The 12,124-nt window shown below is 43.7% G+C and overlaps 1 protein-coding gene across 1 annotated transcript in view; it reads left to right on the top strand.

Moving 5' to 3' along the window:
- Nucleotides 1-711: 711 nt before the first annotated feature.
- The window catches only part of LOC102411837 (natural resistance-associated macrophage protein 2-like), a 28,376-nt gene continuing 16,963 nt past the window's right edge, over nt 712-12,124 (top strand). Inside the window, 10 exon segments of the mRNA XM_044941743.1 lie at nt 712-858; nt 3,522-3,673; nt 4,388-4,507; nt 5,166-5,285; nt 6,506-6,612; nt 7,355-7,425; nt 7,525-7,592; nt 10,076-10,231; nt 10,876-11,034; nt 11,846-11,932. Of these exon segments, the coding sequence (XP_044797678.1) occupies nt 849-858; nt 3,522-3,673; nt 4,388-4,507; nt 5,166-5,285; nt 6,506-6,612; nt 7,355-7,425; nt 7,525-7,592; nt 10,076-10,231; nt 10,876-11,034; nt 11,846-11,932 (1,050 nt within the window). The 5' untranslated portion in view covers nt 712-848.

Genomic DNA, 12,124 nt, shown 5'->3' with positions numbered 1-12,124 from the left:
AGAGAAGCGCAGGTGGTCTGTGGACTCTGCCTTGTCCTCTGGGTGCCTCTGGGTGGGGGGAGGGCAGGGAGACGGGGCTGGTCATTCATCTTCCTCTCAGCGTTGAAGTGTTGGGAATGAGACCTGAAACCTTAGAGCTGAAGTCTGTTCAGGGAAGGGTGAGGCTGTGAAACAGTGGCTCTCTTCTACCAGTGTGCTCCTGAGATGCTTCCCCCTCTCCCTGCCCCCCGCCAAAATCTTGAAATATGAGCTTAAGCTGTTAGTTAGATCAAAGGGAGTTATAGATCTTTGTCCTTAGAAACCCATCAAAATGGTGGGAAGTCAGTCTTTTAAATATTTGGGTTAATCTGGAGACAAAGACAGAGACTGGGAGATTGCCTCAAAGCCATTCTGTGGATGCTTTTGTTGTCTTGCTCAGTTGCTAATCTGTGTCCGACTCTTTGCGACCCCATGGACTGCAGCTCGCCAGGTGTCGCTGTCCCTCACTGTCTCTCGTGGATGCTTATTACCAACTACTTGCCCACTTCCCTGAAATACCTTTTACTTCAGTTTTGTTTTGAAGTCTTGCCAGTAAAAATATGATTAAGACTTTTATATTTTTTCTATTAAACATCTCCTAATCATAATCTGAAAACTGTGATTATTTCCAAGGTTATCTAATTCAGTAGAACAATTATTCTTTTCACATAGTAAGGGCTCAGTCATACAGAGTCACAGAATGCTGGTCGTGAAACTTGTTTTAATTTGTTCTTGCTAATTCCTCTCCCTCTCTTCTTTCCTTTCCAGAATCCTATTCTGTGAACTCAGGCGCTCAGGTATCCACCACGGTGTTGGGTCCTGAACAGAAGATGCCAGATGGTAATTTACAGCTTTGTGTTATTGACTCATTTTTGTTTGGAATTAGGCTTAAGCCAGTAACAGAAATTTACCATATTGTCCTTCTTGTCCTCTGTTTCATCAAATATTGTCGCCATCTCCTGTCCCCCAGCCAGCAATATCATGGAGACCTGCTCCATTCACACAAGGGAAACACTGATGATTAGTCAGCAATGAGCCCTCCTGTCACAAGGGTGACACTTCCCCTTCCTCAAGCTCTTCACTGCAGGTCTTCAGATCAGTTCAGTCTAGATCAGTCGCTCAGTCATGTCCAACTCTTTGCAACCCCATGAATCGCAGCACGCCAAGCCTCCCCGTCCATCACCAACTCCTGGAGTTCACTCAGACTCACGTCCATCGAGTCAGTGATGCCACCCAGCCATCTCATCCTCTGTCGTCCCCTTCTCCTCCTGCCCTCAATCCCTACCAGCATCAGAGTCTTTTCCAATGAGTCAACTCTTCGCATGAGGTGGCCAAAGTACTGGAGTTTCAGCTTTAGCATCATTCCTTCCAAAGAAATCCCAGGGCTGATCTCCTTCAGAATGGACTGGTTGGATCTCCTTGCAGTCCAAGGGACTCTCAAGAGTCTTCTGCAACACCACAGTTCAAAAGCATCAATTCTTCATTGCTCAGCTTTCTTCACAGTCCAACTCTCACATCCATACATGACCAGTGGAAAAACCATAGCCTTGACTGGATGGACCTTTGTTGGCAAAGTAATATCTCTGCTTTTCAATATGCTATCTAGGTTGGTTATAACTTTCCTTCCAAGGAGTAAGCGTCTTTTAATTTCATGGCTGCATTCACCATCTGTAGTGATTTTGGAGTCCAAAAAAATAAAGTCCGACACTGTTTCCACTGTTTCCCCATCTAATTCCCATGAAATGATGGCACCAGATGCCATGATCTTCATTTTCTGAATGTTGAGCTTTTAGCCAACTTTTTCACTCTCCACTTTCACTTTCATCAAGAGGCTTTTTAGTTCCTCTTCACTTTCTGCCATAAGGGTGGTGTCATCTGCATATCAGAGGTTATTGATATTTCTCCCGGCAATCTTGATTCCAGCTTGTGCTTCTTCCAGCCCAGCGTTTTAGTCAGGTGGCAAAAGGTTCCTGTTTGGTGGTTTCCCTGAAACTTCAGTTTTTAGGCTGAAATGTGGCAGAATTTTGCAAGTTACCCATTTTGGGGGCAGCCTGATGGAGATATGTCCAAGGATGATCCTTTGAGTAAATCCTACTAAAAAAATGGGTGGGGGTGGAGATTGGAGTGTCCCATTAGCCTGACAATTTCCTTCTAAAAGTTAAGATTTTGACTTCCCTGGTGGCTCAGACGGTAAAGCGTCTGTCTACAATGTGGGAGACCTGGGTTCGATCCCTGGGTCAGGAAGATTCCCTGGAGAAGGAAATGGCAACCCACTCCAGTACCCTTGCCTAGAAAATCCCATGGACAGAGGAGCCTGGTGTCCATGGGGTCACAAAGAGTTGGACACGACTGAGCAACTTCACTTTCACTTTCAGTTTATCAGTGCGGCTAGTCCAGGGGTGTTCTATATTAAGCCCTAGACATCAGTGATTTTAGAAGAAAATTATTCTAAAAATTGGCAAGTGGCAGTAGAAGCGTGAGGGCTTCCCCAGTGGCTCATCTGGTAAAGAATCTGCCTGCAATGCAGGAGACCTGGGTTTGATCCCTGGGTAGGGAAGATCCCCTGGAGAAGGGAACAGCTACCCACTCCAGTATTCTGGCCTGAAAAATTCCATGGACTCTATAGTCCATGGGATCGCAAAGAGTCAGATATGACTGAGTGTCTTTCACAGTGCAGTACAATAGAAGCGTGAAAGTGGGGGGAGACCATTTGTGAGATTAGTGTTGAAAACTCATGTAGAGCTTAGTGACCAGGGAAGAGGGTAGAGAGGGAGCTTTATCACCATAAGCAATTTTGTATTTCTCAAATTTTCAGCCATGTGAATGTGTTGCCTATTCAAAAATTAATTTATTAGAAATATAAATAAAAATAAAGTAACAGAGACATTACTTTGCCAACAAAGGTCCGTCTAGTCAAGGCTATGGTTTTTCCAGTAGTCATGTATGGATGTGAGAGTTGGACTATAAAGAAAGCTGAGCACTGAAGAATTGATGCCTTTGAACTGTGGTGTTGGAGAAGACTCTTGAGAGTCCCTTGGACTGCAAGGAGATCCAGCCAGTCTATCTTAAAGGAGATCAGTCCTGGGTGTTCATTGGAGGGACTGATGCTGAAGCTGAATCTCCAGTACTTTGGCCACCTGACGCGGAGAGCTGACTCATTGGAAAAGACCCTGATGCTGGGAGAGATTGAAGGCAGGAGGAGAAGGGGACGACAGAGGATGAGATGGTTGGATGGCATCACCGACACGATGGACATGGGTTTGGGTGGACTCTGGGAGATGGTGATGGACAGGGAGGCCTGGCGTGCTGCGGTTCATGGGGTTGCAAAGAGTCGGACACGACTGAGCGATTGAACTGAACTGAACCAAAAATTGATATAGAGTCAGGTTGATCTTGCGCATTTAGGTATTAAAAAGGTTTAATTTCAGTATTTCTATGATGATTACTAATATCAGTGTATTCTGTTAATTTTAACTCATTTCTTCTCAAATCTGTTAATTCAGAAAATGCTTCTGGAGACCATGGGGTCTCTGTCAGTCTTGGTGCCATCAACCCTGCCCGCAGTAACTTCTCAATTCCACAGTCCCCTGGGGCACACACAGAGGAACCCTTTACCACCTACTTTGATGAGAAGATTGCCATTCCTGAGGAGAAGGTTAGTGACAGGTCCTTAGAGAAAAATATTATTATCTAGGGAAAACCTATGTACAATGTCTGCTGGATAACTCAGGATCAGCAACCTCAGAGTCAGTTCTGGCAACCAATCTCTGAAGACTGAATTTTTGTATAGAGTAAACAGAAACTTTTAAGGAAACTAAGGCCCTTGAAAAATTGCCAAGTTGTACTAGTGAGCATTTTTTGACCCAGAAAGGGAAATTTTCATGTTCCCTTTTGTACGGTGCCTTTTGTCCCATTTGGGTAGTGTTTGAGCACAGAGGTACTGCTTTTATAGCTGGGGTTTTAGACTGAAAGGCTCTTGGAAGGGCAGGTAAGAGAAGAGCTCTTATTTGTACAGAGTGCTAACCAGGTTATTGATAAGGAATGGATAAGATGGAGGAGAAAGTTGGACCCACCCATGTCCCACTTCCAAACTCTTTGTTCTTATGAAACTGATATTGTTGCTTTTTATGTGATAAAATAATAGATAAATTAGATCAGCAGTTTGGAGGTGATAATCTTTTTTTTTCTCCAAGAGACACTTTTATTATTATTATTTTTTAAAACTTTTTCTTCTATATTGGAGTATAGTCAATTAACAATACTGTGTAGTTTCAGGTGGACAGCAAAGGGAGTCAGCCATACACAGGCATGTATCTATTCTCCCCCTGGAGGTGACAATCATTTCGCTCTGTTTTCCTCTCTTGTACAGCACTCCTGTTTTAGCTTTCGCAAACTCTGGGCTTTTACGGGACCAGGATTTCTTATGAGCATTGTGGATCCAGGAAACATTGAATGTGATTTGCAGTCTGGAGCACTGGCTGGATTTAAGGTGAACATAAACTCTTCCCTCGTCCCTTTTTTTGGTTTACCTGGTGGCTCAGGTAGTAAAGAATCTGCCTGCAATGAGGAAGACACAGGTTTGATCCCTGGGTCAGGAAGATTTCCTGGAGAAAGGAATGGCAACCCACTCCATTATCCTTGCCTAGGAAATCCCAGGACAGAGGAGCCTGGCAGGCTACAGTCCATGGGGTCTCAAAGAGTCGGGCAAGACTTAGTGACTAACACTTTGACTTCTTTCCTTTTTAAACACACACAGCACATCACAGCGTTTTCCTCTGCTCTGCCTATTGGATATGAACCTTGGTGGCTACATGCTGATTCTTCATTGGCTCTGACACTTTGATGAAAAGTACTTTTCGATTTGTATTTAAATTCTAGTTTATCACGTAGTTGGTTTTTAGTTTTATTTTATTTACCCAGGTAGTTTCCTTGAACAAAAGCACAACTGCAGATGGGAAAAACTAGGCTCATAAAGGTGCAAGGTGACCTAGCAAGTTCTGTGCAGAATGTGATACAGAACTCAGGTCATTGGATTCCTGAGTGGAGCTCTTTCCTGAGTGTACTGTTTCCCATTGACATTGCCAAACAACCAAACTTAAACCACTAGTTATCTCACGAGTGTAATGGTGGGGTCTGTTCTTCTCCAGCTGCTCTGGGTCCTTCTGTTGGCCACCACCGTGGGGCTCCTGCTGCAGCGCCTTGCAGCTCGACTGGGCGTGGCCACTGGGCTGCATCTGGCTGAGGTCTGTCACCGCCAGTACCCCAGGGTAAGCAGTGCTTGTCTCACGTCATAGGCAGCTGTGTGTCTGCGATCTGTGCTAGCCCCCTGTATACTGAAACAGTGGCGGATGTGGGGCTCGTGGCCCTGAGGGCTGGGAATCCCAAGGGAAATTCTGTAGCTCCTCTTGCTGCTAAACCATGTTTCCCTGATGCTGGGAAAGATTGAAGGCAGGAGGAGAAGGGGACGACAGAGGATGACATGGTTGGATGGCATCATCGACTCGATGGACATGAGTTTGAGCAAACTCCGGGAAATGGTGAAGGACAGGGAAGCCTGGCGTGCTGCAGTCCATGGGGCCGCAGAGAGTCGGACACCACTGAGCGACTGAACAACAGCAACAATGTCTGGAAGACAGGTTTAAACTGACTTGATCTTTAGATAAGTACTAATCTGCCTCCAGTTTGTCTTAAATGTTCAATCTTCTTTCTTGGCTGTGAGAGTATCCTTACCTGCTTTTTATCTTATATGCCTCTTAAAAAAAAAAAAAAAAAAACTTGGTAATTTATAGTTTGTTTTATCTTCTCTTTCTTCATGTATCTTAGTGGTTGTTTTTTTGTGACATATATTTTAGGTAGTAGATACATGGAGGTTGTTTTTTCTCCTGGCCTCAGTCCTGGTCCACTAAATTTCTTTCTGTTTGATTATTTGACCAGATTAGATCCCAGATTTTATTATAGGACACCCAATCCCATCACTTTGCCCCGAGTCCCTTTGCCTATCTGTGTTTTTCACTTGCTTGTGTATTATTACACTAAGGATGACTCCAGCCTCTTCACGTTTATTTTGTCTCTTCAGCTGTGGTCAGGATAGATATTTTCTTCGGCAGTATTTTTATTCTCTCGTGAACAATACTTTGACCATCCTAGCATTCTCATTTTCCGCTAAAACTTTCAGGATTGTTTTTAGATCAAAAATTAAGTGGAAATAATGAATGGAAATTCCATTCTTCTGTCAAGTAAAACAGAAGGAGAAGAAATTGGCATCAGCTGCTGCCCTGACCCTGACTCACAGGCTCTGCCACAAAGAGCAGCCTGGCCCTCTCCAGCAGGGGGCCAAGTGCAGCTGAGTTCTGGTCCTTCATCTCTAGACCTCAGGCTTAATAAAGGACTGTTATTGGATCAGTGCCAAAATGTGAATTCCAAACTATGGGGGAAGTTCTTAGAAATGATTAATTAGAACCATATCTTTCTGCTGTTTGATGTTTAGGTTCCACGAATCCTTCTGTGGCTGATGGTGGAGTTGGCTATCATTGGCGTAGATATGCAAGAAGTTATTGGCTCAGCTATTGCCATCAATCTCCTGTCTGTAGGAAGGTGAGGGGTTTTTCTCTAGAAAGTAATCAATATTTGTGGGATTTCAAAGCAAGTATAAAAACAAAAGTCCTTCCCAGGTGGCTCAGTGGTAAAGAATCTGCCTGCCAAGCAGGTGATGCACGTTTGATCGCTGGGTCAGGGCAATCCCCTGGAGAAGGAAATGGCAACCCACTCCAGTATTCTTGCCTGGGAAATCCTATGGACAGAGGAGCCTGGTGGGCTATAGTCCATGGGGTCACCAAGGAGTTGGACATGACTTAGCAACGAAACAACAACATAAAAACAAAAACCCAAGTCGTTTTCAATTTTCAAAATTCAACTCAAGTATTATTTTTTCTGTGTAACCACTCTGGAACCACCTTCTTCCTGGCTCTTTATCTCCCATGTTCTCGTGTTTGGTCATGCATATCTGTGTTATCCAGTGTGTGGCAATGTATATTATAATTAATTTGTAAGTCAGTTTATCCCACTTGTCAAGTGAACTCCTTGAGAGATAAGACCCATACTTTACAGCTTTGTGTCCTGAATGTCTGTAATAGTAGATAAAGTTTGAATGAATGTATTACTTTGCTTAGTCCTGTGATCCTAAAACACCCAAGGCCTGGCCTCCTTACCACTATTCCCTTTTCCCCAGGTCCTTGCTCCTTCAAGTGTCATATATCTAGAGAGTTGTTGCGAAGAGAGTCTTTTTCTTGATGTTTCTTTTCTTTTCTTTAATCTCCCTTTTTAATCTCTGACCTAGGATTCCTCTATGGGGTGGAGTTCTCATCACCATTGCAGATACCCTTATATTTCTTTTTTTGGACAAATATGGTAAGGACAGTGGGAACAGAGGGGTCACTGAAAGTTCCATCATGTGGCTTACAGGGAAATCTGCCTTCTGTGAACTCACTGCTACATTTTCCCCTTCAGGTTTGCGGAAGCTAGAAGCGTTTTTTGGTTTTCTCATCACTATTATGGCCCTCACGTTTGGCTATGAGGCAAGTATTACAGGCTGATCATTAGCTGTTGTTTGTCTTTTTTTCATTAGCTTTTTAAACAAAATTTTTGTCCTTTTATTATAAAAGACAGTGTGTGTTAACAAAACCCAAATTCAGCACTAGGCCAATTTTAAAGGAATAAGGATGTAGGAAAGACTAGTGTCCAGGAAGTTTTGCAGGGACTAGAATTTCTAGGACTTTCCAGACTAGACTCCCTGGTCCCAAATTGGCCATCTCAACAACAGAACAGCCTTGGCAAAGATGAGGAGAGGAGTTGCAGGGTTATTCTTGGTTTGTTACCTTGACGGGTTCTGTTTTTGCATATCCTGGTTGACAGTAATTCCAGCTTGGACTTTCTCTGTATTGTAACAGTTAATGAACTATAGGGGATACAGTGCCTGTTTCCTGTTTTGTGCCCCAGCCCCAATACTGCATTGGGTTAAGCCTAATCTTATCATTCATTATATGCAGTGAAGTGAAACCCAGCACCTTTCTGTGTCCAATTATTATTAACTGATTTCTGTTTATTGGACTAACTAAGCTTTTGAATATATGTCTACTCTATAAGTAGATGATACAGCTTGGCTTAAGGCTTCCAAGAGAAATGCTGAACCAGGAAAAAGAGTGTATGAGAAGTGTTTCTGAGTGAGTCTCAGCAGATGCTGCTGCCTAGTCACTTCAGTCGTGTCCGACTCTGTGCGACCCCATAGATGGAAGCCCACCAGGCTCCCCCATGCCTGGGATTCTCCAGGCAAGAACACTGGAGTGGGTTGCCATTTCCTTCTCCAATGCATGAAAGTGAAAAGTGAAAGGGAAGTCGCTCAGTCATGTCCGACTCTTAGCGATGCCATGGACTGCAGCCTACCAGGCTCCTCCGTCCATGGGATTTTCCAGGCAAGAGTACTGGAGTGGGGTGCCATTGCCTTCTCTGTCAGCAGATGCTAGTGGCAAGCAAAAGTGATTTTTATATACATATGTGAGCACAGATGTTGGATCATCAAAAAAACAAGAGAGTTCCAGAAAAACACCTACTTCTGCTTTATTGACTATGCCAAGGCTTTTGATTTTGGATCATAGAAAACTGTGGAAAATTCTTAAAGAAATGGGGATACCAGACCACCTTACCTTCCTCCTGAGAAATCTGTATGCAGGTCAAGAAGCAACAGAACTGGACATGGAACAACAGACTGGTTCCAAATTGGGAAAGGAATACGTCAAGGCTCTATATCGTCACCCTGCTTATTTAACTTACATGCAGATTACATCATGCGAAATGCCAGGCTGGATGAGGCATAAGCTGGAATCAAGATTGCTGAGAGAAATTTCAATAACCTCAGATACGCAGATGACACCACCCTTATGGCAGAAAGCAAAAAGGAATTAAAGAGCCTCTTGATAAAAGTGAAAGAGCAGAGTGAAAAAGTTGGCTTAAAACTCAACATTCAAAAACTAAGATCATGGCATCAGGTCCCATCACTTCTTGGCAAATAGATGGGGAAACAATGGAAACAGTGAGAGACTTTATTTTTTTGGGCTCCAAAATCACTGCAGATGGTGACTGCAGCCATGAAATTAAAAGACACTTGCTCCTTGGAAGAAAAGCTATGACCAACCTAGGCAGCACATTAAAAAGCAGAGACATTCGTTTGCTGACAAAGGTTCATCTTGTCAAAGCTATGGTTTTCCCAGAAGTCATGTATGGATGTGAGAGTTGGACTATAAAGAAAGCTGAGCACTGAAGAACTGATGCTTTTGAACTGTGGTGTTGGAGAAGACTCTTGAGAGTCCCTTGGCCTGCAAGATCAACCAGTCAATCCTAAAGGAAATCAGTCTTGAATATTCACTGGAAGGACTGATGATGAATTGAAACTCCAATACTTTGGCTACCTGGTGTGAAGAACTGACTTGTTGGAAAAGACCCTGATGCTAGGAAAGATTGAAAGCAGGAAGAGAAGGGGACACTGAGGATGAGATGGTTGAATGGCATCATCAACTGAATGGACATGAGTTTGAGCAAGCTCCCGGAGTTGGTGATGGACAGGGAAGCCTGGTGTGCTGCAGTCTGCGGGTTCACAAAGAGTCAGACATGACTGAGCCACTGAACTGAACTGAGCACAGAAGCATGGTTAGTGTGGGTAATCAAGAATTGACTGTATTCTAAGGTGTGTCTCACAGGAGTTATTGTGGCACCAATATCAATAAGGCCCTTAGCAGCCATGTTATTTCTTTAGAATATTAATTATATTCTTTACACATCTATTTAGTATATATAAAATACAGTATGAAATGTTTGGATACCCCAGTCATAAATTCTCTAACCTTGTGCTGCTTGGTTTTTTTTTGGATGGTTCTATGTCCCTTATTTCCTAAATAGTGTTGATCAAGGGGTTTAAGGAGTAAAGGATGCAATGTTATCTAGTACCGTGTTACTCCCCTAGTGTCAAGTTCCAGAAAAGGCTAATAGCTGTTTTCTTTGTATGTAGTATGTTACAGTGAAACCCAGCCAGACCCAGGTCCTCCAAGGCATGTTCCTGCCATCCTGTTCAGGCTGTCGTACCCCACAGATCATTCAGGCTGTGGCCATCGTGGGTGCCGTTATCACACCACACAACATATACCTGCATTCTGCCTTAGTCAAGGTAAGCAAGACCTGTCTTATCCCAGTGACTTATGTAGTTCATGGCATCTTTTCCTTTCGTTACAAGGGACACATACTTAGTTTACAATTGTTGGAGCCCTGAAGGAGCACGGTGTTTTTCCACAGTTGGACACCACACTCTTGTATCACCAAGGTGACCAGAGATGACTGACCCCATAGAGAAGGGACTAAAGTCCTTAAAAGATCTGAAGGGGCACCGTGTCTCTTGTCTTTAAATCTCAGAAACCTCAATGGCCTCATGGAGGTCAGGAGGAAGGAGCCCAACCTGGCTTTTACCAGTCAGTCCAACACAATTGTTTGCTGGAAGATTTCAGAGACCTTTGTAATTAAGGCTAACTCCCCCTTAGATCTAAAATCAGGTTGTTTTTGTAGGTCAAGGGTTCTTCAAGCCACAGTAACTGAGGGCTCATCAGTCACTCAGTCACTTTCCCCTGTTTGGGTGTGTGTGATGTCATCAAAGGGTCATGATTGAACTCAGTGAACCGGGATGTATGTTGGGTCTCTCACATTTCATGTGGTCAATTGTTTGACCTCTAGGACTTCCAGCTGACTCCAACTCATGAAATATTACAAGGAAACTTGTTTCAGCTAGTCAAAAAATGACTGTTGCTATTACCTCTCTAGTCCAGACAGGTAGACCGAGCCAATAAGCAGGAAGTTCAAGAAGCCAATAAGTACTTCTTCATTGATTCCTGCATTGCTCTCTTTGTTTCCTTTATCATCAACATCTTTGTCATCTCAGTGTTTGCCGAAGCATTTTTTGAGAAAACCAACAAGCAGGTGGTAAGTAAGCCAGGGACCTGGGTAGTAGTGGATGTGAGGGTAAGGAGGAGGCTAACTGGGGCAGGAAAACATGACAGAGACTTCGAGCGCAGGGGAAATGGATCTCAGTGCTGCCCCTAAGACACTGCGCTAGTCAGGCTTATAGTCTAGGGCAGTGGCCAGGTCCACACCCATCATTCTCAGCTTTGGACTGGGAAGGGAGCATTCCTCAGATAAAGACTGCCTCATGCTGTGGTCAGTGGCTTCATGTCTATTTGCTCTTTCTCATCCCCTTTTGCTTCCAACTCCTGACTGCTTTCCAGCCCTGCCATTTGGTGATGACAGGTTGGGAGGAGTCAACACACAGGAAATAGAATCTGTGGCTAGACAGACTGTTTTATCACACTGAATTCTCTGTCCTCTTGACTCCTGATTGCCAATCTAGTTTTGATCACTCCTTTGTTTCCCATCGTAGGACCTCTGATTCCTGGCTCTGCTTTGAATAAGGACTCTCTATTCTGGGTGTCCTTTCATATTTGAAGCCTTCTAAGGACCCTCACTTCATGTCACCATTTAAATTGACCTAACATTCATGTATTACCATGCGTACTGTAACTCAGGGAAAGTTTTTGATGACCTGGGAGTGTAGAAAAATTATCAAGGAAGACCTCAAGGCCATTGCTGCCAGTCTCTGCTGTCATCAATCCATGCCCAGTGTCTCGCCTTCAGCATCCATCTCTTAGATGACCTGTGTGTGATCTATAGGAGAGGGCTTCTTATCTGAGTCCTGGACTCAAAATTAAAAATTGTTCCTAAACTGCTTTGGTTCCAGGTTGCGGTCTGTAAAAACAGCAGCAGCGCCCATGCTCACCTTTTCCCTGATGATAACTCAACACTGACTGTGGACATCTACAAAGGGGTAAACCTGTTCAGATTTCTGATCTCTGCTCCTGGATCAATATTGTCAGCATAATATCTGGTCTTTGCCGTGGGTTCACTTCAGAGCTCAGCATATCTTCTCTGAAGTGTTGTTTTTTTTCAGAGGTTCAGATACCAGATAAGACTTTTGGATTATGTAGAAGGAAATAGAAGATCTGCTGAAAAGATGAAT

Source organism: Bubalus bubalis, chromosome 4, assembly GCF_019923935.1.
Source record: "Bubalus bubalis isolate 160015118507 breed Murrah chromosome 4, NDDB_SH_1, whole genome shotgun sequence".
Lineage (NCBI taxonomy): Eukaryota > Metazoa > Chordata > Mammalia > Artiodactyla > Bovidae > Bubalus > Bubalus bubalis.
This window is presented reverse-complemented; position numbering and strand designations above follow the sequence as displayed.